The sequence below is a fragment of the Globicephala melas genome, chromosome 17 (genome assembly GCF_963455315.2).
Source record: "Globicephala melas chromosome 17, mGloMel1.2, whole genome shotgun sequence".
Lineage (NCBI taxonomy): Eukaryota > Metazoa > Chordata > Mammalia > Artiodactyla > Delphinidae > Globicephala > Globicephala melas.
The window spans coordinates 75,820,878-75,846,705 of record NC_083330.1 but is presented as its reverse complement, the minus strand read 5'-3'; the positions used below and the strand labels follow the sequence as shown (position 1 = coordinate 75,846,705).

Here is a 25,828-nt window from a genome sequence, read left to right as displayed (position 1 = left end):
CTCTACAATATCTTCCAGAAGGTAGAAAAACAGGGAACATTTCCTGTCTCATTCTGTGATGCCAGCATTACCCTAATCCCAAATCAAACAAAGGCATTCCGAGAAAAGAAAAGGACTGATCAATATCTCTCATGAACAAAAATGCAAAAACCCTCAACAAAATATTAGCGAATCAAATAAGACAATGTATAAAAAGAAGTCTAGGCCACGGCCAGGTAGGAGGGATCCAGGTGTGCAAGGCTGGTTCAAAGTTTGAAAATCACTTAATGGAATCCATCACACCAATGGGTGAGGAAGGCCATTCTCTTTCCTCTGGGGGATGCATGGCTTGGTTTTTTACTGTAGCCTTTGCTTGTTTCCCACGTTGTTTCTGTGCTTAAGAAATAAGTGTTGCTCCAGCCAGATTCCCAAGAAGCCACAAGTGTGGGCCTGTGATTACCCGGGGCTGAACCCCAGCTACTAGGTGTGAGGTCACGAGCAGTTTCCTAAGCCCTTTGTGCCTCAGTTTCTTACCCTGTAAAATGGGTCTCGTGATACCTGTCTTTCAGAGTAAATGACTTATTATGTATAAAGCCCTGGGAATAGCTCCTGGGGCTTCGTAAGCATGCGATATGTGTTAAAGGTTAGCGCTGGAAAGAGCGTGAACCTTGGCGTCATTCAGGCCTGATGGCAGGTCCAGCTCCATCTTTGCTGGCCTGGGTGCCTAGCGGAGTTGTCTGTGCTCCCTGATCCCAGGTTCATTTTCAGGAGGGTGGCGCCAACGGTACTGACTTGCAGAGAAGATGTTGCTAAAAGTTGCCTGGCTCACGACACACACGTGTCTCCCCAGCCTTTTCTCTAGAGAACCTGCCATCAGGACTGTGGATTTTCAACTCCGCAAATATTCCCTGGGACAGTGGTCAGCACAGACTGGCCCTAGGGGAGCTTCCAATTAAGCAGGAGCCCGCACCTGCTTTTGGGGGGGGGGCAGGAGCTTCTAGTTAGGAATACTTCTGAGTCCCGTGTATCTGCATTCACACGCAGCTCTGCCCTTCACCAGCAGGCTGTGCTGGGGACGCCTCCCCTCGTCTCGGCCCCAGCTCGCTGGCCTGTGAAGGGGAGATGCAGGGCCCGCTCCGTGGGGCTGTTATAGAAATGGGATGTGTGGCATCTACAGTGTGGAGGCCCTCCAGTGATACCGGGTTTTACCCCAGGTACCAGGCACCCTTTGACGGCGGGTGGGCTGAGGAAGCAGGTATGGGTTGGAGTGCCAGCTCTGGCTCACGTCAGTGATGTGGCCTTAAGCTCGGGCTAAGACTTTACTTGCAGTTTTATTGATATTATTTCATCTCTACAATGACCCCCTTGTGACAACCGGCTACGGTAGGTTTTGTTATTCTCTCCACTCCTCAAGTGAGGGCGCTAAGACACAGAGAGATTAGGTGTCTCTCTGAGATCGCAGAGCTGGTGAGTGACCGGGATTTGTACCACCAGGCACTCTGGTTTGAGGCTCCACCCTCCTGACCACCCGGCAAGCTCTGCCCCCATCTACACTAGAACCGACGGAAGCTGCTTCTGTCTTTTTGGCGCTGGTGGGTGATGGAGATGCGAGAGGGCTGAGTGTGCTGTGTTGCCGCCCGGGATGTGGGGTTGGGCCGGCCTCAGCCCAGGTGTGGGGATGCTCCTGGGCTATTCCAGAATCCGCTGCCTGCTTCTGTGGTCAGGCCAACCGGTCTGCCTTCAGTAGCGGGAGGAGCTCCTGACATCTTTTCTTCTTTTTTTAAAAAAATATGTATTTATTTATTTGGCTGCACCGGCTTTTTAGTTGTGGTATGCAGGCTCTTTCGGGCGACATGCGCGTGGGATCTAGTTCCCTGACCAGGGATCGAATCCGGACCCCCTGCATTGGGAGCGCGGAGTCTTAACCACTGGACCACCAGGGAAGTCCCTCTTCTTCTTATAAGGGCACTAATCCCATTACGGGGCCACGCTCTCATGACCTCATCTAAACCTGATCACCTCCCAAAGGCCCCACCACCAAATACCATCACACTGAGGGATAGGGTTTCAACGTATGAATTTGGGGGACATAATTTAGCCCAGAGAAAAGGGCCTGAACATACATTTGTAGGAGGCAGGCGAAGAGAAGGGGGGTGGGTGGGAGATTGCCAGGAGGGACCACTCACCATGCCCCTAGCATCCACTGGGTCCTCCGTTCCCCTCAACTGTCATCACCGTTCAGTATTCTGTGGATGCTATGACAGATCACCCCAAACTGAGTGGCTCAGGACAGCACAGACTTATTATCGTAAAGTTCTCAATCGAATTGAATTCCAAGATGGGTCTCACTGGGCTAAAATCAAGGGGTTGGCAGGGTTGTTCCCTTAGAAGCCCGTAGGGGAGAATCCCTTTCCTTGCCTTGTCCAGCTTCTAGAGGTCACCTGCATTCCTTAGCTTGTGGTCCCTTCCTTCATCTTCAAAGCCAACAATGGCCAATCAAGTCTTTCTCAGGTTGCCATCACTCTGGTTCTGACCCAGACTCTTCCCTTTGTAAGGACCCTTGTGATTACATGGAGCCCGCCCAGATGCTCCAAGTTAGCCGCCATATTTTAAGGTCAAGTAATCAGTAATCTTTTTTTTTTTTTTTTTTTTTTGTGGTACACAGGCCTCTCACTGTTGTGGCCTCTCCCGTTGCGGAGCACAGGCTCCGGACGCGCAGGCTCAGCGGCCATGGCTCACGGGCCCAGCCGCTCTGCGGCATGTGGGATCCTCTTGGACTGGGGCACGAACCCACGTCCCCGGCATTGGCAGGTGGACTCTCAACCACTGCGCCACCAGGGAAGCCCAAGTAATCAGTAATCTTAATTCCACCTGTAACTTTAATTCTTCCTTACCATGTAACGTAACATGTTCACAGAGATTAGGATATGGACATCTTTTATTGGGTTTATTGTGGTAAAAAGTAAATAACGTAAAATTTACCATTTTAAGTGTGTGATTCAGTAGCATTAATTCCATTCAGATGTTGTGTAACCATCAGCAGTATTTCCAGAACATTTTCATCACCCCAGACAGAAACCCTGTAATCATGAAGCAATAACAGAAGATGTCTTTCCATGTATTTAGGTCTTCTTTAATTTCTTTCAGCAGTGATTTGCAGTTTTCAGTGTGCAAGTCTTGCACCTCCTTGGTTCAATTTATTCCTAAGTATTTTATGCTATTTTTTGATGCTATCATAAGTAGAATTATTCTTCTTAATTTTTCTATGGATTGTTCACTGCTAGTGGACAGAAATGCAATGGATTCATTTTGCAACTTTGTTGAATTCGTTTATTGGTTTTAACAGCTTTTGTAATTTTTAGGCTTTTCTATATATAGGAACATGTCATCTGACCGTCTCCTGAAATGGTCACACGGCAATCCCCCTTCTGTCCCCATGCTCCCATAACCCTCCCCATTTCCCTCTGCCGGTGTCATTTTATCCTACTTTGCCCTGGCCTGTGTCTTACCTGTCTCCCAGGTGTCAGTGAGGGAGGGTTTGTTGTCATTCATCTGCCTGCCCTCAGAACCTGGCACATGAGGGCCACTGGTAAATCTTTGCTAATGAATCAGTCAATGGTCAAATCTATAAGCTGTTTCCTTTTCCTGCATGTTGGAGTGAGCAATGACAAACACTTTGTGAAATGGCCATCCACGTGAAAATAAAATATACAGGAGGGGAAATAATTTAGCTAATAAACCACATGGATCAAAGAAATGCATAGAAAGCAAGAAGCGGTGTCTGTCCAACTGAGCTAGCAAAGATCAAAGGAATGATGCTACTTCTGTGCTGCCAGGTGTGTGATGAGAGGCACCCACACACACTCCCCCACTGCTTGAGGCAGTGGAAATGGTTCAACCTTTTTGAAAAGAAGGTTGGCAATTCGTATCAGGGTCCTTTCAAAACCCATAGGACACCCTAAGTATTTTCCCACAAACCTACTGTAAGAAAATAATTAAATAGGGGCAAAGACTTAGGTACAAAGATGTCCTCTTGTGACATGTTAAACAAATGAAACAGCCTATTAATGTCTAAAAGTAGAAAATATGATCAGAATAATGATGTTACTGTAACAGGCCATAGCCTTAGGGAGCCGATAATGTGGGGCCTGACAGGTCCTTAACACGAATTTGCTAATGGATGGATGTGGGGGGAGGGCTGGATGAATCAGTGACCGGGAGGTAACACTGGGCTTTGCTCTTAGAAAGTCACACCTTTGGCTGTGTGAAGAGTGGAGTCTGAGCAGTGGAGACAGGGGGGAGGCTGGGTCTGGGGAATTCCTCCCACATGAGGCCCAGAGGTTACTTCCTGCAGCTTCTCAGCTCAAGGGCCCTCCTCTAAAGGCGTGTCTTTCTCCACACAGGACATGTTCCAGTAGACCCTAACGGCGTCTCTTCCTGGCCCAGAAACGCTTGTTCCCAAGCACGAGAGAGCCATGGGCAGCCTGCACGGGAGCGTCGTGGCCCATCTCCTCTGGATGCTGCTGCTCTGGAGTGGGGACAGCAGCTGTCAGGCCCAGAGGGCAGGTGGGGCTGGAGGCTGTGCCAGGCTGAAGACAGAGCCGTCTGTGTGTGCGTCCGTGCGTGTGTGGGTGTGGGCCTCGGGGTGGGCTAGCGCCTGTGTGTGAGAGAGTGCGGGTCATCACAGGGGAGGTGTCAGCTGTCCCCCAGCTGGTGTGTGTCATAATCAGTCGTGCAGCTGGGGCGTGTGCATGTGTATGTGAGTATGTGTGTGAGAGTGAACACACACCTTTTTCTTTTTTTTTTATTGGAGTATAGTTGCTTTGCAATATTGTGTTAGTTTCTGCTGCGCAGCAAAGTGAATCAGCTATACGTATACATATATCCCCTCTTTTTTAGATGTCCTTCCCGTTTAGGTCACCACAGAGCACTGAGTAGAGTTCCCTGTGCTATACAGTAGCTTCTCATTAGTCATCTATTTTATACACAGTAGTGTGTGTATGTCAATGCCAATCTCCCAATTCATCGCATCCCCCCTCTTTCCCCTCTTGGTATCCTTAAGTCTGTTCTCTATACATGTGTCTCTATTTCTGCTTTGCAAATTAGTTGATATGTACCATTTTTCTAGATTCCACATATAAGTGATATTATATGATAGTTGTTTTTCTCTTTCTGACTTCACTCTGTACGACAGTCTCTAGGTCTATCCACGTCTCTGCAAATGGCACTATTTCGTTCCTTTTTATGGCTGAGTATTACTCCATTGTATATATGTACCCCATCTTCTTTATCCATTCCTCTGTTGATGGACATTTAGGTTGCTTCAACACACATCTTGTGTCAATCATAGAATGTGTTGAAGGTGTGTCTCTGTTGAGTGCATACAGGGTTTGGGGACAGTGGGCAGGTTAGTGCCCTGCTGTGTTGTCTGGCTCTGTGAGGATGTTGGACCACATCCTGGGGGACGTTGGATGCCCTGGAGTCCAGCCAGAAGAGGCGGCTGGGACAGTGAGTGGACGGGAAGTGGGAAAGTTATTGTAGCAGAGAAGGCCCGGGAGGGAGGGGGTGAGAAGTGACAGGAGGGTTTACCCACCTGTCTGAGGGCCTCCTGGGAGGAGTCACTGTCAGTGGGGGACATGGAGAAGGGGTCAGGGACCTGAGCTGGTCTGGTCTGTATCACAGCACCCAGCCCAGAGCCCGCGCACTGCGTCCACGGCACACAGCTGGACCAGATCTCAGGGAGAGCGCCTGTCACTATACGGCTGGGTGTAAAATGCTGCCCCCATTTTACAGAGGAGGAATTGAGGTAACAGATGCCCACTACTGTATATAAAATAGATAAACAACAAGGACCTACTTATAGCACAGGGAACTATATTCGCTATCTTGTAATAATCTATAATGGAAAAGAATTTAAAAAAAGAATATAGATATATACATCTATATGCATAACTGAATCACTTTGCTACACACCTGAAACTAACACAGTATTGTAAATGGACTATACTTCAATTTTGAAAAGTGTTGGAAAAAAAAAAGAGAGGCTCCTATCCCCCTACCTCCATCCCCGTGAGGCCGGGGGACACAAGAAGTGCTGACTAGAGCCAAGCCCTTTATCCGGGGCCTCCAAAGAAGATGAAAAACAAACAACAGAGCCCAGAGGCTTCCGTTTCTCCATCGTTTTACAAAGTTCTGCTTTGCCTGAGCCTCACAAAGGCCGGCTGTCTAGAAAGACAGTGACGAGTGTGGGCGTCCTGGTTTTCATGGGAGGAATGTGGGGCTTCCTAGGAGCTTTCTGTGTCCCCTGGGATGACCCCACGTGCCCAGGCGATACCCAGGATTATCCAATTCAGAAGTGGGAAGGCCCAAGGACCTTCTGTCCGTGCCCTCATTTCACAGAGTGGCGGCCCAGGGGAAGCAGTCGCCTGCCGGGTCACAGGGCCCTGGCCTGTGGCAGAGCTGAGGCCAGAAGCCAGGACCCTTCCCACCACATCTCTCTTCATTCTCACCTGCCCAAGACCCAGCCTGTTCCCTGGCCTCCAGGAGAAAGTGGCCCCTTGGCGAGACCTCCTGCACCAATGAACCTTCTGCAGCCTAGAGGATTACAGCCGCAGGGCGGGCCCTCCCCGGCACGCGGCAGCAATTATTCTGATCAGGCTGGGACATCACTGTCCCAAAGACAAAAGGATGACCTTTTGTGTCAAGAAGAAACACGCCCCAGGAATTATCTCTGAGTCCACACATCTGGGCGGACACACTTCTAAAACTCTAATCCCGTTAGGGGAGCCATCCTGCGAAGGCAGGGATTCATTTCAGCTCCTCAGCGGATCGGACCTGGATTTTAAAAACGAGAGGGGAAGGTAGATGTGGAAAATTCAAGGGAGGCACTGGCTCAGGGCAGGATACGAAGTATTTGTGTGTGTGTGTATAAATATGCCTAGCTTTATTTTTCTGTTTTTTGAGCTTAATGCATTGCTTGTAAACACAAAATCCGAAGTACAAAGGAATACCATTCACTCGTGGTTCTGCTTGCCAGAAATAAGCCATGTTCCTTTTTGTAGCTTCCCTCCTGAATACACAGTTGTACACAGAGACACACATGCTTTTCATACCCAACAACAGAGTGGAAAATGTATCCACGTTGGTAAATAAGGGCTCCCGTAGGGCCCGGCCATGGCTGTGGTGGCTTCCTGGCATCCCACTGAATGAGCACAGGAGGAGGAGTATTTAAGTAGCTCCCGATGGGTGATCATGGAGGTGGTCTCCAGAATTTTGCTTGGCAGTGCTGCCATGAACTTCCTTATACATCTTGATTTTTTTCCCCTTCCATTTATCTGCTAGTTTGCTTCAGTTAAATCACAGAATCTGGAATTGGTGGATCCAAAGATACCCTCTTCTGTAAAAGGCTTTTAGGACCCTGACAATGGGGTGACAAACCCCATGGCCACTTCTTGAGCCCACAAAGGCACTCTCCTTACGCTCTCACTGGCTACCACGGTCTCTCTGACTTTTGCCAGTTGGACACTTTAACAAAGTGGGATTCTTTTTCTTTTTTTGGTTTGTTTTTATTTTATTTCCACTAATCAGATGTTTGTGCCAGGTGTTCCCAAAACCTGATCAGTTGCTGCTGTTGGCATGGCCAAGACTCAGATTCCAGAAAAATCGAGACAAGGGCATTTTGATGGTTCCCCTGTATATTTGTGCAGCACTTTGGAGTTTAGAAGATACTTTTCCTCATATTAACTAACTGTGAAATGGGGACGAACAAGCTCTCTGCACAGGGCTGCCCTGAGGATCAGAAATAAATTATATAGTGCTGCATTTTGTTTAATCAAAAGCATCACATAGCTTATATAAAAGTTATATTTGTAAAAATATAAGCGTATTTTTTATAGAGCACTACAGAGCTTCTAAAATATATGAATGCAGTCTAACTTACGTGATTTCTAATAATGAAATACTTTTAACTGTTTAACTATCTGACAAGAGAGGACTGGCTAAATAAATTATGCTCATCCCTGCAGTGGAATCTCTGCAGCCATAGAAACCGGCATCACACTGGAAATGGGCTCCCAGAGCATCACTGGGTGCGGTAAAACCAGCTGATATATCAGTGCGTCTGGTACAGGCCCACTTCCATCGATAATTATATGGAAATAGCACATAAATAAATACACCGTGGGCTAGCAGGAGTTATCTCGGAGCAGATGGAAATAGGAGCGTTTATAGATTTTTTGATTGCCTTTTCTGCTTTTTCTGAAATGGGCGTGCATTATTTATAGTAGGTTTGAAAGATAATGAAGTCACTTTCGAACCAAATTAATGGGAATAAAGAAATGGGTACGGTAGGGTTCCATGATTGTTACTCACTTATATAAATATATATATAAGCTATATATAAAATTATACATATTTATATAACATCCATATGTTATATAATATATAATTATATATGTATTCACTTATATACATACATAATTATATTATATATAATTATGCATATGATATATTTTATATATCATTACATAGTGTATTATATATAATTGTATATGTTATTCACTTTTAGAAATATATATAAACTATAATTATATAGTTCTATATTAGTATATTTTATATACAATTATATATGGTATCCACTTGTATAAATATACGTATTATCTATATATATAAATATATATGTTAACTATATCTATAGGCAGCTGAACCTCACAGCAACCTCGGAGAGACTCCCAGTCACGTGACCTTTAGGGACCCAAGGTTGGGGCTTTAAGGCAGCAGCCGAGGCCCCGCTCCCGCCCCCCAGCGCGAGGCCTAGTGGGCGGGGCTTGGAGGCAGGTCTGCGAGACCCGGATGACCACGCCTCCCGCCGCCAAGGACCTTGCCTTTCCTGCGACCCAGCGGCCCCCGTCGCACTTCTTGTCGCCCCTGCAGGTTGCAAAACTGTCCACTACGACCTGGTCTTCCTCCTGGACGCCTCCTCGAGCGTGGGCAAGGAGAACTTCGAGAAGGTCCGGCAGTGGGTGGCCAACCTGGTGGACACGTTCGAGGTGGGCCTGGACCGCACCCGCGTGGGCGTCGTGCGCTACAGCGACCGGCCGACCACGGCCTTCGAGCTGGGCCGCTTCGGCTCACGGGCCGAGGTCAAGGCGGCGGCGCGGCAGCTGGCCTACCACGGCGGCCACACGCACACGGGCGACGCCCTGCGCTACGTCACGCGGCACAGCTTCGCGCCGCGGGCCGGCGGCCGCCCCGGGGACCGCGCCTTCAAGCAGGTGGCCATCCTGCTGACCGACGGTCGCAGCCAGGACCTGGTGCTGCCCGCCGCCGATGCCGCGCACCGCGCAGGCATCCGCATCTTCGCCGTGGGCGTGGGCGAGGCGCTGCGGGAGGAGCTGGAGGAGATCGCCTCCGAGCCCAGGGCCGCGCACGTCTTCCACGTGTCGGACTTTGACGCCATCGACAAGATCTGGGGCAAGCTGCGGCGCCGCCTGTGCGAGAGTGAGTAGGGACCAGCGCGCGGGGCGGGGCGGGGCGGGGCGGGGCGGGACCCGGCTGCACCGCAGAGCGGGGGCCAGAGGCCACCCGGCCAGCTCAGTAACTGAGAGCTCCCCACCCCCAGTCCGGGCCCATCACCCAGGGTCCTACCCCGTGGGCCCTGCGTCCAGGGAGGCAGAGGTGGAAAGAAAATTAAAGAGAGCTGGGTCCTGAACCCCGCCCAGTCTGAGATACTCGGAGACTGCTTACGTCTCTTGAGTTGCAGCTTCATGTCTGCAATGGGGACCATCCACTGGCCTCCCAGGGCTGTTAAGTCAGAAAAGGTGCCTGCAGAGACCTGGCCAGAATATCTGCAGGCAGAGCTGAGAGATGTTGGGTCCTGCGCCTCTCCTGAGGGGTTGCAGTGAGAGGTCATGGAAGAACGGGGGCACAGACCGCCTTTGGGAACTGCCCGAGTCAGTCTGGGCAGGGCGTGACATGGTCAGATCTTTGTGCAGAATGGAATGCTGGCAGGACAGCGGAGTCCAAGGAGCCCGCTGCTGGTCCCAGAGGCCAAGGACTCTTGACCTCGTGCCCTCTGACATCACCCGCGGCCTCCGAGTCATTTGCCTGGAATCTTGACTGTGGCTGGGGATGGAGGATGGAGAGGAAGGAGTATGTGGGCAGAGGGGCAGACAACGGGCAGAGATCCAGGGGCCCCTGGGGCTCTGACCTGGACGGCTGACCTCTAGGACCCTAGTGGGGTCATTCTGAGGCCAGCCCCCTCTCCAGGATAGGAGGGGTGAAGTGAGTTTCTCTTGTGCCAGCCTTTCTCCAGGTTCAGCCTCTGCCTGCTTCACTGGGGTGATGTTTCCTCCTTGCTGGGTAACTTCCGCCTCCAGGGCCCAGGCAGGGGCAGGGAGCAGAGTGTCAGACGCTGTCTTGCCGACTTCTCTGGGGGACTGCACCCTGGCTGGGGCAGCCCAGAGGGTCGTACCTGAGCAGGGGCAGGGGCCTGGGGCGGTGGAGGAGGGACTGGCAGTGGGAGCAGCTGGCCAGAGAGGCAGGTGCCTTGTCCCAGGGATGGGCCGGGCTTGCAGCTAACTCATATCTGAGACTGGATGCCCTCGGTTTCTTTACCACTTTGTGGCTTTTTCTCTGCTTACTTATTCACAGATACTTACTGGGGGTCTCATGTTTGTGTGGCCTGACTTCTGAGCCTATAGAAAAAGATAAGACACAGCACCTGCCCTCAAGGCTTTCCTAGTCTAGATGGCGGGAAAAGACACCAAAAAAGGAATGTGATGGGTGGGGTCCTGCTGTGGTTTGGTGGATGGTGACCCTGAGAAGAGGGAGGGCTTCCTGGAGGAGGTGACACTTAGACGGTTTAGAAGACAGAGCGCGAGCTTCAGGATGAGCTGGCCGCACTTGGTCAATGAACTGGAAATGGCCAGAGGAAAGGAGCAGAGTGGAGGATGGTGGCTTTGTGTGATGGTCAAGGCCTAGATAAAGGAGGGCCTTGTGTGCAAGGCGAGGCGTTGGAGGGTTCCGGGCAGGGCGTGACGTGGTCAGATCATTATGCAGAATGGAATGCTGGCAGGACAGCAAGCAAAAGGGAGCCCCTTCACAAGACTGCTGGGGAAGTTCAGAGAATGGTGCTGGGGTGGGTGGCACATTGACGCCGAGGCCCATTTTACAGATGAGGAAATTGGTGCCCAGAGTGCTGAGAGACAGTCGCCTAGTCTACAGTGTGCGATTCATGGGCCATAGGCTTCCTCAGTGACTTCATTTGACCCTCATTACAACCTTCTAAGGTACAGATGCTCTTCTTTTTGCTGCTGAGGGCATTTAGAATGCTGAGATCATGGGCTTCTGGGCCCTCAGCAGTAGGCCGGAGAGGTGGTGGGGCCGCACTGGGGAAGAAGAGAAAGGCAGAAGGAACAGCCCGGGCAGGGCCAGGCGAAGGCTTGATCTAGGTGCATATGCTCAAGAAGTCCGGGCTGACAAGAGCCAGACGCTAGGTCACGGGCCTAGCCAAGGGGCAGACATCCAACGTGGTGGCTCAGGGTCCATGAGCTCCCAGCTGCCATCCCAGAGCCTTGATCCAGGGACCTAGGAAGCAAGGCTGCTTCTAGACCCTACCCTCTGGCATTTCGTCATCCTGCCAGCCTGGGTTCCAACTGGTTCTGCATCTTGGCAGAGCAGAATGTAGATTTTAAAGAACTTCTGTGCCCAGGGGATGGTTTTGGGACTGCTTCTGACAACCCTGGAGAGGGCAGGCCACTGAGTCACGTTGCCCGGTGAATACAACGGCGGGGCTGGGCACAGAACCCGGGCCTTCGGCCTCCGCATGCTGGCCTCATCCCCCTGTGCCCCCAGAATACAGATTTCAGCACCACTGACCTTGGGTCTGAGTCAGGGACGATGATCACAGGTAACAGAAAACCCCACTCTAACTTGCTTAAAGAGTAAAGCAGGTCGACTTCACACAGGATGAAGAGACCAGAGGCCAGGCAGCCTCGAGCGGTGAGACCAGGCCCTCTCACTCTCCCTGTTCCCAGGCTCTTCTTTCTCGGTGTTAATTCTGATCTTGGCTGATGTGTGTGTCGGGGTCCCGGCAGTGACCAGTGTTGACTGAAGAGATGCTGATGGGGGTTCTCTTTAGGGAAGATTGAGGTCACCGAGGGACGCCGAGGCACTGGGAATCAGTAGCAGGAGAAGCCAGCTGGCAGCAGGGATGGAAATGATGCTGGGGCCCGTGGGTGGGGAGGGGCTGCCCGTCATGAGCTGTAGTCGCCTCACCTCAGGGAGGAACATGGCTGCCCACTCAACCATGACCCAGAGGGAGCGGGAAAGGAGCCCCTGCCTCACTCCCTGCCCGCTTGGCTGGCATTTCCCGTTGGCCTGACCTCATCCGACACCAGAGGGGCCGGGTGATACGGTGACAGGGGCCAGCCTCCCGGGCTCAGAGCAAGACAGAGAAGGAGAGCAGGGGTGTGGGAGGGAAAAGGAGCTGCCAGCACAAGACAGCTCTGAGTGACCTCAGAGTCGCGAGAGTCCTTGGACCAGGAGAGGAGAGGGTGACCCACAGGCCCGGGTTCAGTCTGACTGGACGCCTGTAGACCCTACGACTGTTCCCAGCCCATCGCTGTGGCCTCCGAGTGGAAACAGGCTGACTATCTGGGGCCTAAACCACAGGACCCTGCTTGACGCTGGGGAGTGGAGTTAATTACCACCTCTCCTCCCTCAAGGAAAGGGGACTGACCCAGGCAGAAACACCGGGGGCTGTACCCACGGGGCAAGGGCTGCAAGACCCAGCACGCCACACATCCACCGGGATAACATTAGGAGAAACCACCATCCTCTCTAGACAGGCTCCTCCGAATGCCTGAATAGATGGGAGATTCGAGTTATTCTTAGTCATCTGAAGGGAATCCGTTTTGTAAATACAGCTGTAGGCTGAGAGGGTCTGCTCTGTTCTGGGGACAGACGAAGCAACATCTCTGCACAATTGCTTCAATTAGAAACAAAGCAAAACAAATAACAGAGCGAACAGTAGCATAGTGGAAAGCACGTAGTAGATTAAATCGAGGAGCAGCACAGCATCCAAACAGCTAGCAGTCTTTTGGCCCAGGGAGGGCACCTATGGGTGACTTCACAGCCTGAATCAGAGCCGTTCTGACAGGGGCTTCACACTCAGGATCTGGGAAATCGTAGACTAACAATGTGGGGTTTTGGTGTCGTGATCAGTCCACCCAACCCCCTCGTTCGTTCATTCAACAGCCATAGTGTGTTCACGCTAATCCGTTCATTCATCCAACTTCAACCCAACCACGTGTTGTAAGCATTGGTTCAGTTCAGTCCATCCATCCATCCATTTGTTCGTTCACTCGTTCATTCAGCAGTCGCACACTGAGTGAGTCCTCTGCTGGGCACACGCCAGGTCCCCAGGATGCGTGATGGATCTGGTCTTCTTTTTCCTTGAGAAGCTTTTATCTCCTGGAGGCAGCAGGGAAGTGACAGATTATTATACCGTAGACTGTGCGCACTGCTTACCACCTGCCACTGGAAATTTCTGTTAGTTTATCTGCCTAGGAGCTGCCTTCACATATAAGAATATAAGTTTCATGAGGGAAAGTCTGTTTCTTGTGGTACCAGCACCTGGAACAGAGCCTGCTATGTAGGAGGAGCTGCCTAAATATTGTTTAAAAGAAATCGAGAGCAGCAGCCCGGAGTTAGCTCTGTGCTCCCTGCTGCACTTGTGGCGCTGTGCACATCAGAAGCACTCACGCAATGATCTACCGCCTCCCAAATGCCAAGAATATTCAGCAAATCTGAACTCAGAGCCAGCAGTAACTGAGTATTTCACTTGTGCGTATTTTGGTTATCAGAGACAAACAGTTGGATTTTTTTTCCCCCTTTAAAAACAAAACCTTGGGCTTCCCTGGTGGCGCAGTGGTTGAGAGTCCGCCTGCCGATGCAGGGGACGCGGGTTCGTGCCCCGGTCCGTGGAGATCCCACATGCCGCGGAGCAGCTGGGCCCGTGAGCCATGGCCGCTGAGCCTGCGCGTCCGGAGCCTGTGCTCCGCAACGGGAGAGGCCACAGCAGTGAGAGGCCCGCATACCGCAAAAAACAAACAAAAAAACCCTTTATTTTATTTTTTTAAACATCTTTATTGGAATATAATTGCTTTACAATGGTGTGTTAGTTTCTGATTTATAAGAAAGTGAATCAGCTATACATATACATATATCCCCATATCCCCTCCCTCTTGCGTCTCCCTCCCACCCTCCCTATCCCACCCCTCTAGGTGGTCACAGAGCACCGAGCTGGTCTCCCTGTGCTATGCGGCTGCTTCCCACTAGCTATCTGTTTTATATTTGGTAGTGTATATATGTCCATGCCACTCTCTCACTTCATCCCAGCTTACCCTTCCCCCTTTCTGTGTCCTCAAGTCCATTCTCTGCGTCTGCGTCTTTATTCCTGTCCTGCAATGGTTCTTTAGAACCTTTTTTTTTTTTGATTCCATATATATGTGTTAGCATATGGTATTTGTTTTTCTCTTTCTGACTTACTTCACTCTGTATGACAGACTCTAGGTCCATCCACCTCACTAAATAACTCGATTTCATTTCTTTTTATGGCTGAGTAATATTCCATTGTATATATGTGCCACATCTTCTTTATCCATTCATCCGATGATGGACACTTAGGTTGCTTCCGTGTCCTGGCTATTGTAAATAGAGCTGCAGTGAACATTGTGGTACATGGCTCTTTTTGAATTATGGTTTTCTCGGGGTATATGCCCAGTAGTGGGATTGCTGGGTCATATGGTAGTTCTATTTTTAGTTTCTTAAGGAACCTCCATACTGTTCTCCATAGTGGCTGTATCAATCTACATTCCCACCAACAGGGCAAGAGGGTTCCCTTTTCGCCACACTCTCTCCAGCATTTATCGTTTGTAGATTTTTTGACGATGGCCATTCTGACTGGTGTGAGGTGATACCTCATTGTGGTTTTGATTTGCATTTCTCTAATGATTGGTGATGTTGAGCATCCTTTCATGTGTTTGTTTGCAGTCGGTACATCTTCTTTGGAGAGTCTGTTTGGATTTTGAAGGCTGGTGAGGGTCTGGAGGAGGCAGGCTGGGATGGGCTGAATCTTCCGATGACAGGACAGATGCAGAGGAAGAGGACCCTGACCCGACTCCCTGGGCTGTGAACAGCACTGAGAGAGTCTGCTGTTCTCTGAGCACCAAACGTTTTGAAGGCTGATGAGGGTCTTTGCATTACACTCTCACTCTGTCCCCACCCAGCCCGGTTGGCAGGGCCGGGGGCTGGGTGTCCCTGCTGACGTTTTGCACGTGGGGAAGCCACCAGTGCTCTAGACCCATGCTGGCCATCACATGTGGGCACTGACCAATCTGGGGCTGGTCTGAACTGAGAAGTGCTGTGAGTGACATACACGCCAGATTTTGAGGGCGTGGCATGAAAAAGAAAGCATCTCATGCATATTTTTTATATATTGATTACATATTTTAATGATAATGTTTTGGAAATTTAGGGTTTATACAATGTATTCCTAAAATCAACCTCACCTGGTTCTTTTTACTTTTTAAAAATTGCGGCTTCTAGCGTATCTAACTTTATGTGTGAGGCTTACCTGTGAGGCTCTTCTCCACCTCTGCTTCCTCCTCCTTTGCCCTTGTTCTTCTTCTGTGATGCTGGGGCTGCAGACGGAGAACAGAGGTCTGATCGCTTCTAGAGCCCATGCTTTCCAGGCAGCCTGGCTACAGAAGGGAGGAGGGGCAGTTCTGGGGGACAGAGGGGAAGCTGAGTCCCAGGTCAGTGCACAGGAAGTGAGGGGCCAGTGCGGTGGCCCCGCTCCTAAGGCAGCACAGGCTGGGGTCTGGAGGCAGTGGCTGGTCTGGCCTGGAAGCCCAGCTGGGAGTGACCGTGTGAGCAGAGGAGGGGTGATGTGGGGACAGGACCAGGCCTGGGGTGGGGCAGCGCTTCTTCAGGGTGGCCATTGCAGAAGCTTCTCTTTGTCCAGATTGCTCCTGGACCACCCGTGGGCCTGACCTGTCCCTGTTCTCAGGCCTCAGGGTGCCGTCGTTCACCACTGCTTAGAGCAGAGTTCCTGGGCACGTCCTGCTTCCTAAGTCATAGCTGCACATAGGATGCCTTAGTGCTGCCAGGTGATTCTTCTCTAACACATGTATGGCTTGCCCTGTGTGTCCATCGCTTCTCAGAATCGATAGGCACAACACTTACGTTGGCGTTCAGTTCTTAGCCACTCCTGATTGGTCGGTGATGTGGCTGGCTAGGCTCTCTCCCCGAGGAGGCCCCGCTGGCAGGGAGCAGAACCGGGTGTTCCACCCCATTCTGTTTGACCGCAGGGCCCGAGTTCTTCCTGGTCACTGTGGCTGTTTAGGAAGCATCTTTAAATCCACCATGGCATTGAAGCCTCTCCCCAGCCCCCTAAGTCAGTTCCTGCTTTGTCCTCTTCTGTTGCTGGTGGCACTGAGGGGCTGAGGGGCTTACCCGGGATCACAGGCAGCCAGGCTCTCAACTCTTCACACAGCTCAGAACCTGCTGCCTGCGAGTCTGAGTTTTTTCACGCTATCCTTCCGTAATCCTATTGGATGCCTAATTACTGAACCCTCCCAGTGCCTGGCCCAGGCCTGGCTCACGCCCGGTGACCAGTGGCTGTTTGTTGAAATGATAAATGAAGCTCACTGTACTTGAAGAAATCATCATCCCTGTTCCGCAAATGAAAGATTCTGCGCACACCTAGGAGGGGAGCAGCGACAGCAGCGGCGGCCGCCACGCGCGGCCGTGTTGTTAGAGATGCAGCTTCTAGCGTCGCCACTGCCACGGCCTCACCCAGTGGCCTCCCCCGAGATCTGCTCCGGCCCGTGGCTCACTGTCCCCCGGCCTTGGGCTCCTCCAGGGAAGCGCCTCCGTGTCACGGCATCAGTTCCTGCCCCTCTGTGACCTGATGAGGTTCCCAGGGGACTGGACCTCAGCCCGGCTTCCCGCAGAGCCTGGGGCGGAGGCGCAGCCCCGGAGCCTCGTCTGTAATTAAGAGCTTTTTCTACCCCAGGCTCAGTCGTGGCCACGAAACAGCCTTTATATAGCTGATGGTGTGGCACTTGGTGAGCTTGTGGCAACGCCAGCGGCCGCAGCTGGGGGAGCCTCTGCCTGCTTCTATTTTGGGGACACTGTTTGGTGGCCCTGACTCCCCTCCCCCTGCCCCTTAGCCCTTGCGTGTTAGTGTGGACGAGGGCACAGAAGCGGCCCCTTGTGCCTCTCTGGTTCATGACACAAAGCCTCCCTCTCTCTCTCTGTGTTGTGTGTCCATGTGCTGTTCCAGTGAGTTTTGTCTACTGGATGCGATACTTTCCATGATGACACACACACACACACACACAGGGAGAGAGAGGGAGAGAGGGAGAGAGGGAGAGAAGCTTGTTTGGTGTGAGGCGGGGATGGATTTTATGGTTCTCCTGCAGTTCACACTGGAAAAACGTCGGCGTCTCTACCCCAGCCGCACATTTTGAGAGTGTGTGACTCTGCGTGTGTCCCCCGCCACTCCGAGGAGAGTCTCGGCTTCCTGTACTGGTTAGACCCGCTCACAGATTCAGCCGCTGTGATCCTAAGTGAGGTCAGTCTGGGGGCGGGTGCTGAGATTCCTTGAGAGGCTCTTTCTTGCTTTTGACCGTGGCTGTCACAGATCACTGCACCTCCAGATGAGGGAATCGTTAGGTTCGCTTGAAAATTTGTTCTATGCTTTTTTCTTCTTGTAGCAGAAAACAGTTGGAGTAAATAACACAACTTATTTGTGTCACTGGGACCAGGCTAGATAGACCTTGCAGGACACCAGCTCACAGCGGTGCAGGTCTCGGGGTCTCTACTGCACCGTTGGGTTCTTTCTTCAGCAGATTGTTTGTTCCCCTCTTATCTCCCAGACATTGTTGTGAGGCAAGGGGATCACGATGGTGAACGATTCATGCGATCCTGCTTTTAGGGCAATACTTTCCAGAAAGGAAGGGAGATGGAGAAAAAACAAAATCGAGTAAGCGGGAAGGTGATTTCATAGCGTGGTGAGTGCTTTGAAGGGAGTAAAGCAGGGCCATGTGACAAATGGTCTGAGGCGGGAGGGTTAGGAAGGCCTGAGCTGATCCAGGAAAAGATCCATGGGCCCAGAGTTCCAGGGAGAGGCAAGTGCCAAAGCCAAGGGCCTCAGGAGCTGTGGTCCTGATGCTGGAGGAGCAGATGCTGGGCGCCAGGCTGGGGGCAGGGGCAGTCACAGTGCCCACGAGGAGAGCGTTACCACTGCCACTGGTGGGGGCAGATGTCGAGGCTTAGCTCTGCAGCTCAGCTCTCCCAAGTCCACCTGCCAGGAGGAGGCCAGGAATCAGACAGAAGCAGAGCGCACCTCAACCCCCTGGAGTAGTCTGTCCCCTCGACGGCCCAGAGATGGCACCCACGGGGAGCCTGGGGCTGGCTGTCGGCATGTCTGGGTGGCGTGTCCAGCCTGGGAGTTTCTTTGGGTCCGTCTCCCTTAGGACCTGAGTCTCATAGTCATCAGAGAGGGGACAGCCCTGCTGGTGGCCTTGTCCCCAGTGACCAAGTCTTCCTGTCCCCACCCCTGTCTCCATCCCCACATCCCTCTGCATGGCCTGCAGACTCAGAGATAAACTGAGCACACGCATATGTGCGTGCGTGCCTATGCACATATGCCACACACACACACACACACAATCACACACACCCCACAAATCGTACATACCCTCTCTCACACACACACACACACACCCCCGTATCTGGGAGCGCATGTTCCCACGAGGCGACCCGCCCAGCTCGTCCTCTGGGTGGGCCTGAAGCCCGGGCAGAGTCAGCGGCCGCCTCCGCTGTGGGTTTGGAGCTGCCACGCGGATGCCTGTGGCCTGGCTCTCAGGGCCACACCAGCCTCGGGAAGCACGGCTGGGGCCCCGCCCTTGGCCCGAAGGTCACTGGGAGCGCCTCCCGGGTAAACTTGTCATGACTGAGGTCACCCCCTGGAAATAATCATCGGGTTACTTAATTCTGATTATGTGCTGGGGAATTTTATTAGAAAATTGAGGGAAAACTAAAAACCACCCGTCGTTAATTTTTCATGTGTACATCAAGGAAGAAGAAATAGTCTCCCAGCTCTGCCCAGCCAGGCCCAAGCCTGACGAGGCCCCTGCCGGACTCCTTTCTCTGCTACATCTGCGTGACCCCCTGTAAAAACCCAGCTCTTCTGCCTCAGCCTCTGCTGATCCAGGGGGTGCGGCTCATCTCGTCCACACTCTCTAACGCGTGTGTCCCGCTCCACGTGAGGAGCAGGTACCCTCGTGTCCTGAGTTCTCCCCAGCCTGCCCGTCACTCTCTCTGCTTCTGGGTTCTGGTTTCTCATGGCGGCAGCACTTTTAGTACTGAGCTCCGTGTGGATTTGTCCTGACAGGTAGATTCCCAGAGGAGGTTTGCACGTGCACCGTGATTCCCACAGTGCAGCCCGTGGGCTGGCGGTGGAGGCCGTGGCGCATGCTGGTTCAGCCCCAGCGCCTGGAGCAGCCCAGCCCTGCCTCTTCACCCTGGGTGAAGCCTCAGGCCAGTTCCCTAACCTCCTTCTGCCGTTGCATGTTAATTGGTACAAAGAGGATGATGGTGACATTTCCACCTTGTAGAGTGTTGTGAAGATCTAAGGGTTGAGACGTGGAAAATGCTTAGCACAGTGGTGGCCCTGAGCACACGCTCTACAGCTGTCTGCTCTTTCCATGTTCCTTTGTGGGTGTGTATGATTTTTATGTATGTCTATATTTTCATTTGTCTCTATCTGTATGTGTATATGTGTATGTATATATTACTTTTCAGAAAGGTGACAGAGTTCATACGCTTCACTTAAGGCAGTATTTCTCGACCTCCTTTTGAGGGAACCTATACAGTAAGTCTCCTGCATACAAACAGGTTCCGTTCCGAGAGCGCGTTCGTAAGTCCAGTTCGTTTGTTAAGTCCAACAAAGTTAGGCTAGGTACCCAACTAACACAATCGGCTATACAGTACTGTACTGTAATAGGTTTATAATACTTTTCACACAAATAATACATAAAAACAAACAAACACAAAAGATAAAACATTGTTCATCTTACAGTACAGTACCTGGAAAAGTACAGGAGTACAGTACAACAGCTGGCATCCAGGGGCTGGCATCATCTGGTGAACAGGCCAGAAGAGTCACTGACTGGAGGAGGGACAGGGGGTGGGAGATGGTAGAGCTGAAGGACCGTCAGCGATAGGAGGCGGAGGGCGAGCTGCCATTTCACTCACGCATGACGCTGACGGCACAGGCTCTGGCTCCTTGCTGGAACCAGATGCGCGTTTGCATCTTTGAAAGTTCGCAACTTGAAGGTTTACTGTAGGGGACTTGCTGTATACGTGTTTTTTTTCCTCTAATTGCCTCCTTCTCCGGACTTGTAATACCACACCTAACTGTCGATCTGTTTATGCTGTTGGGTAAGGTTGAACTTTGGAGAGCCGCAGAGTGTTGAAATCGCTAAGGTTTTTTTTTACCCTCTCCCTCAAAGCCAGTTTTACCTCCTTGGAGGCAATATTACCCCCTTTGAGAATGCATAATTTCGGGCATGTGAAAGGATTACAGGATGAGAATTCAGGGAAGGCCTGAGTTCATATCCTGCCCTCTGTCCCTTGGGAGCTGCGATGATGCGGCATCAGGGTTCAGCAGATGGACTGAGGTCTAAAAGCCCCAGTTAAATACAGCTTTCTCTATTTGAGAGATTACTTTTTTAAGCTTCAGTTTTCCCTGTAAATGAAGCCAGTAATATGACTACCTGATTTCTAGAGCCAAGAGAACACACACATAAAAGGCTCCCTTTGTAGCCTGGCACAGAGTTAGTGCCCATCATAATTCAGGCACCGCACTGCCAGGACCACTGATCTGTGGCACAGGGACTGGATGGAATCCCAGCTCTGCCATCTGCCAGCTGGGGGTCCCTGGGCTGGAGTGTGCACCTGTCTGAGCCTTGGTCTCCTTATCTGTAAAATTGTGGTATTTACCAATCTGGTGAATAATTTATTGTGGTTCTTACTGTTTTTATTGTGCTATTATTATCATACTTAATATTTTTATGGCAAGTCTGTATAAGAACTGTCAAAAACCAAAGATCCCAGACATGACATGACTGGATCTGAGCTTCCTGTCACAGGAGGGAATCAAGCAGAGTCTAGAAGTTCATCTGCTGTGAGTTCTGTAAAGAAAACTGGCCTGTCCAGGAAGGTGAGACTCTCCTTCATCTAGTGCGCAGGGTGCCAAACCCCGTCCCACAGGCCACATCCCACCAGGCAGAATGTTTTACACACTGAGTTTTATTGGAAGATGTACTTCACGTCAGCTTCTTTACACGTTGTCTGTGGCTCTGTCGGCATAACCGCAAGCTGAGTAGTTGTGACAGAGACCACGTGGCCCACAAGATCTGAAGTATCTACCGTCTGGCTCTTTAGAGAAGATTGCCGACCCCTGATAGTGGGTTCTGACGTGATGGCTGGGAATCTGAAGTCGCTGCCACTAACTCCTGGGGTGACCCCGGAGAGGGTGTCCCATGGAGTGCTGAGTGGGATGGGTGGGAACCCTCCTGGAGGCCCCTTCCCTTCTGTGTCTCCATCACCGTCCTGCGTGATCCCCTCCCCCGTCCGTGTGCTACTGCATTACGGGTGCCTTCTCATCTTGTCAGTTTTAGGGGCGACCCGTGTATCCTAGAAAGCTCTCCTACCATCCCAGGTCTTGGACGAGGGTTCATGCGCCAAGTGGGACTAGAGAGGACTTTAAAGGTCAGCTGTGAACCTGTGTCCTGCCGTTGCATCAGCCACGGCACTCTTTGTCCCTGGTGGCGTCCCAGGCAGAGAATGCATCCACGTAGGCGCGACCGTCTCGTTCACTGGTGTCGTCACGCCAGGAATTCCAGCCCAGGGGGGTTCAACTGTGCATTTCCCACAGTGGCTTTCGTTTTGAGTTGATAAAGGGATAAAGTATAGTGGCCACAGTGAAACTGGCACTTGCAAGATGTATACACACGTATACACGGTCTGAATATAAATTTGCGTCTGTATAGTTAAACACGTGGAGAAATTCTTCATTTCTGAGTGTCTCTCACATCCTGCAGTGAACCTTGTCCTGGCTGAACTGGATTCACACTTGCGGGAGGGCGTGCGGGGCACGGGGCTTACACGATGTCTGGGGCTTTGCAAGAAATGTGGCTGATTAATTGCGATGCTTCTGATACAGCCGCACGCTTCACGGAAGCCTGAAGGAAAGCAGTTGTCAAAGCCGTACGTTCTCCGTGACTTGTTTTGCTGTAAAATGTGTCTGTCTTTGTCCTTTTAATTACACAGGCTCTGGTTTCTGTGCGTTTATCCACATACAAACACAAGCAGAGGCACACAGACACACTCACCCGTGCCCACTCATACATACACATGAGTGTACACATGTACCCCTCCCCCCCAGGCCCCACACACGTGAGCCTAGACAGGGCGGTCAGCACAGCAAACCCTCCTTCCTCCTGCCGCTCACCCTGGAACAGGCAACGTGCAGCTGCTTAGAAAAATAGAGCTGTATTAAAAATCAGTGCCTTTTGAGTGTCTGTCGGCACTTGTGAAATACCTACTCTTATTTTCTGAAGTAGCCAATTTTGCTTGATCCAGTAACAGACACATAGTGTGTTTTTATTTGCTTGTTTTCAGTAAAGGCTTCTGTTCCTTGCATCGGTCTAACGACCAGGTGTAAGGATAAGTGACCAAAGAGGGGACAATGATAACTGGTGCTCTTGGAGGGTCCCTGAGGGGGCCAGGCCGGTGGGGACTTCAGCTCCCCTGCAGGGCGGGCCCGGCCTGGGTGTTTCCTGCTGCACCCGCGTCTGCCTTGGGCCCCAGATTCTGCCCTGTGCTCAGGCTGGGCTGCCCACGAGGCACCCGTGGGCCAGAGCAGCCTGTGCTGGCAGAGGGAGTGGAAACCTCAGTTACAGGAGGTTGGGATGCAGGGCTGATCACCTCCAGTGACCTCTGCTCGCCTTGACTGAACCCTGCACGGCACGGGGGCGGCGCTGACCCATGAGCCTGGGGCAGGAGAGCAAGGGGAAGCCTGCCTGCTGTGCAGTCTGTGTTATAAGCCACCCATCAAGTGTAAAAACTGTCCCGGGAAACACGTCCCATCCGCCCAGCGTGGGCCTGGGAGACGGGTGGTTACCTCCCCTTCCAGTGGCATCCAGGACACGGTGGCCCGGGAGGTCACACCCTGGCCCCAGCCCACCCAGCCCCCTTCTCTTCACACGTCCTATTCACTTGGGCTTGACTCATGGGGGCCTCATGGGGGCAAGGACACCCCAGGATACGAGGTCAAGCTCTGCCCACAAACCCCACATACGGCCGCCCCTCACAGCCCCTGGGCCCGGGGATTGCATGATCCGCTCTCAGGAGAACAGGTGGGAACCGCTGTGCCTCTGGCAGTGGGAGTGGGCTGCGTGGGCGAGGAAGTCCAGAGTGGTTTAGAAGAGCAGCATGGGGTCTGAGTGGGTGTGGTCCCTTGGCCTGTCCTCCCCGCTCTGTTTTCTCTTTGTCTCCTTTTTGTCAGGGAGGCAACAAAATGGGGTTGAAAGAATATGCTTTCTGCAATCCAGCAGGCCTGGGCTGTAAACCCAGCTCTGCTGTCCACCAGCTGCGTGGTGTGCGCAGGAGGCATCTCCCCCGCGGGCACGCGGCAAAGAGTCCACAGCTATCTGTGGACCCTGAGACCCGAGTTAAGTCTAGGCCCGGTCCCCACGTGCCCACTTCAGAGAGGCCTCAGCCAGAGCGCAGAGAAAGCAGAGCCGCCTTTGGGGGTGCAGCGCAGCGAGCCCCGTTCCCACTCCACGGTCTCAGCCTCCTCCCGGTCCCGGAGGCAAAAATCTTGGCCTAGAAAGTGAAAATAACCAGTTCAGCACTGTTGCTTTGCGTACTGGAACTTAGAGGTAAGATGGACCGCAGCGACCTTGATCCCTTGAGACCAGGCCCCAGACACCAAAGCTGAAGAGGTGCTGGGGTCACAGGGAGAGCGGCCCAGGCCGGCTGGAGTCCGCCCCTCCCCCCCCCCCTTGCTCTGCATGAACTTGACACCACAGCCCACCTTCAGGGAGGGATGACCAGAAACACCTCACTAGGATCCCTGGCTCAGCCGCTGAGGATTCCGGTGTCAACAGTCAGCCTCTGCAGCCTTTTCCATCGTCACTGGGCGGATGAGCAGGGCCTGGCCAGTGGTGTCCAGCGTGATGTCCGTGAGACTGTTGTTGGTTGGAGGCCACAAAGGGCCTTGAGCATAAAAAAAAAAAGGAGGGCCAGGAAACCTGTAGTGAATGTGCAGATCTTTTAAAGTTCTGAGCACTAGAGAATTTTCTTCCTCCTTCCCTCCCTCCCTCCCTCCCTCCCTCTCCCTCTCTTTTTTTTTTTTCTCTTTTTTCATCTCAACTTCTGAGGCCCAGCAGTTTGTATCATAGGTCAGTGCTTGGATGTTTAGGCTGATGGACCTTGGCTTGAAGTCCTGTGTTTGCCATTTTCATCTCTTTACTTGCTACTTAACTTCTGTGCTTGGCTTCCTCATCTGTAGAATGGGTGCACTAGTCCCACCTTCTCCTATGAAAATTAAATATGTTGAAGTATGAAAGTGCTTCCAGCAGCGCCTGACACAGAGCAGGTGCCGGGCACTTGTCCTTGAGGAAGCACCTGGGTGCTCTGACTCTCAGTGTCCTTGTCTGAAACATGGGGACGAGAAAACCCACTTGGTGGCCTTGTTACAGCATTTTACTCGTAGGTCCGGGAACTCTTGATGAAATGCTGTCCGTGAGCTGGAAACTGTGACTGCAGGTCAGGGGCGTCTGGGAGTTCGTGAGATAAACATACCCTCTATCTCAGGGGAGAACAAAACCATAGAAAAAGCACTGAAACATAAGTGAAAATTCTAGCAGGAAATTTTAGTAAGTGCCCTCTGTCAGACATAACCAGGGAGGCTAAGAACAAACAAGAGGGGATTTGCTGTAGGCCTGGTGATTTGGGGGCCCTCTGAGGGCACACCAGGAAGAAGGCCCGCAAAGAGAATTCCAGGCAGAGGAAACTTTATGTAAAGGAACGGGATTGGGGTTATATAAAGGAACCGAGAAACCAGGGAGCGTGTGCCCTGGAGCAGATCGGGGAGGGACAGGGTGAGACTGTGGGCAGAGGCCAGCACCTGGATGGAGTCCTGTGTCTGTGGGAAGTGTTAGGAGTTTTATTCTGAGTTGAATGCCAAGCCGTTGAAGACTTTGTTTCATTTTACGTTTTATAGTGAGACATAGGCAACCTTCCGAAAGCAGGGCGTATCTGAAGTGTCCGGCTTGGTGAATGCTGACACACGGCGTGTACCCTACTGTCCAGAGCACGGTGCTACCTGTTCATGAGTTCCATTCACGGAGCTGTTGGGTGGAGGACGGATGCAACGAGGGGACAGAGAAAGCAGGGGCAGTGGGAGGAGTCCAAGGTGCCCTGGGGCAGAATTTAGATTCTCGTCCTGGGCGCTGCATCCCAGGGCTGCAGGAGTGTGGGGAAGGGGAGGAGGGGGGCTCGGGAGGGGAGGGGCTGGTGCACTATTGAGGTGCCAGCGGCTGCACCCGACCCAGAGCTTGGGGTGAGTCAGGAAGGATGTTGGCAGAAAGGCCCTCGTGGAATCCGCACCCTCAGAATAGTTGATGGGGCGGGGGGAGGGGTGGGGAATTCATTTGCTGGCTCTTGCCTGTCTCTGCTGGTGAAATTTCATCCCCAGGGCGTTCAC

At 52.0% G+C, this 25,828-nt stretch overlaps 1 protein-coding gene across 1 annotated transcript in view; it reads left to right on the top strand.

The window, feature by feature from the left end:
- COL22A1 (collagen type XXII alpha 1 chain) overlaps window positions 1-25,828 on the top strand; it is a 268,416-nt gene that overhangs the window by 16,242 nt on the left and 226,346 nt on the right. Inside the window, exons 2-3 of the mRNA XM_030875888.2 lie at window positions 4,383-4,545; window positions 8,911-9,477. Coding sequence (XP_030731748.2) covers window positions 4,455-4,545; window positions 8,911-9,477 — 658 coding nt within the window. The 5' untranslated portion in view covers window positions 4,383-4,454. The remainder of the gene's footprint in view (window positions 1-4,382; window positions 4,546-8,910; window positions 9,478-25,828) is intronic.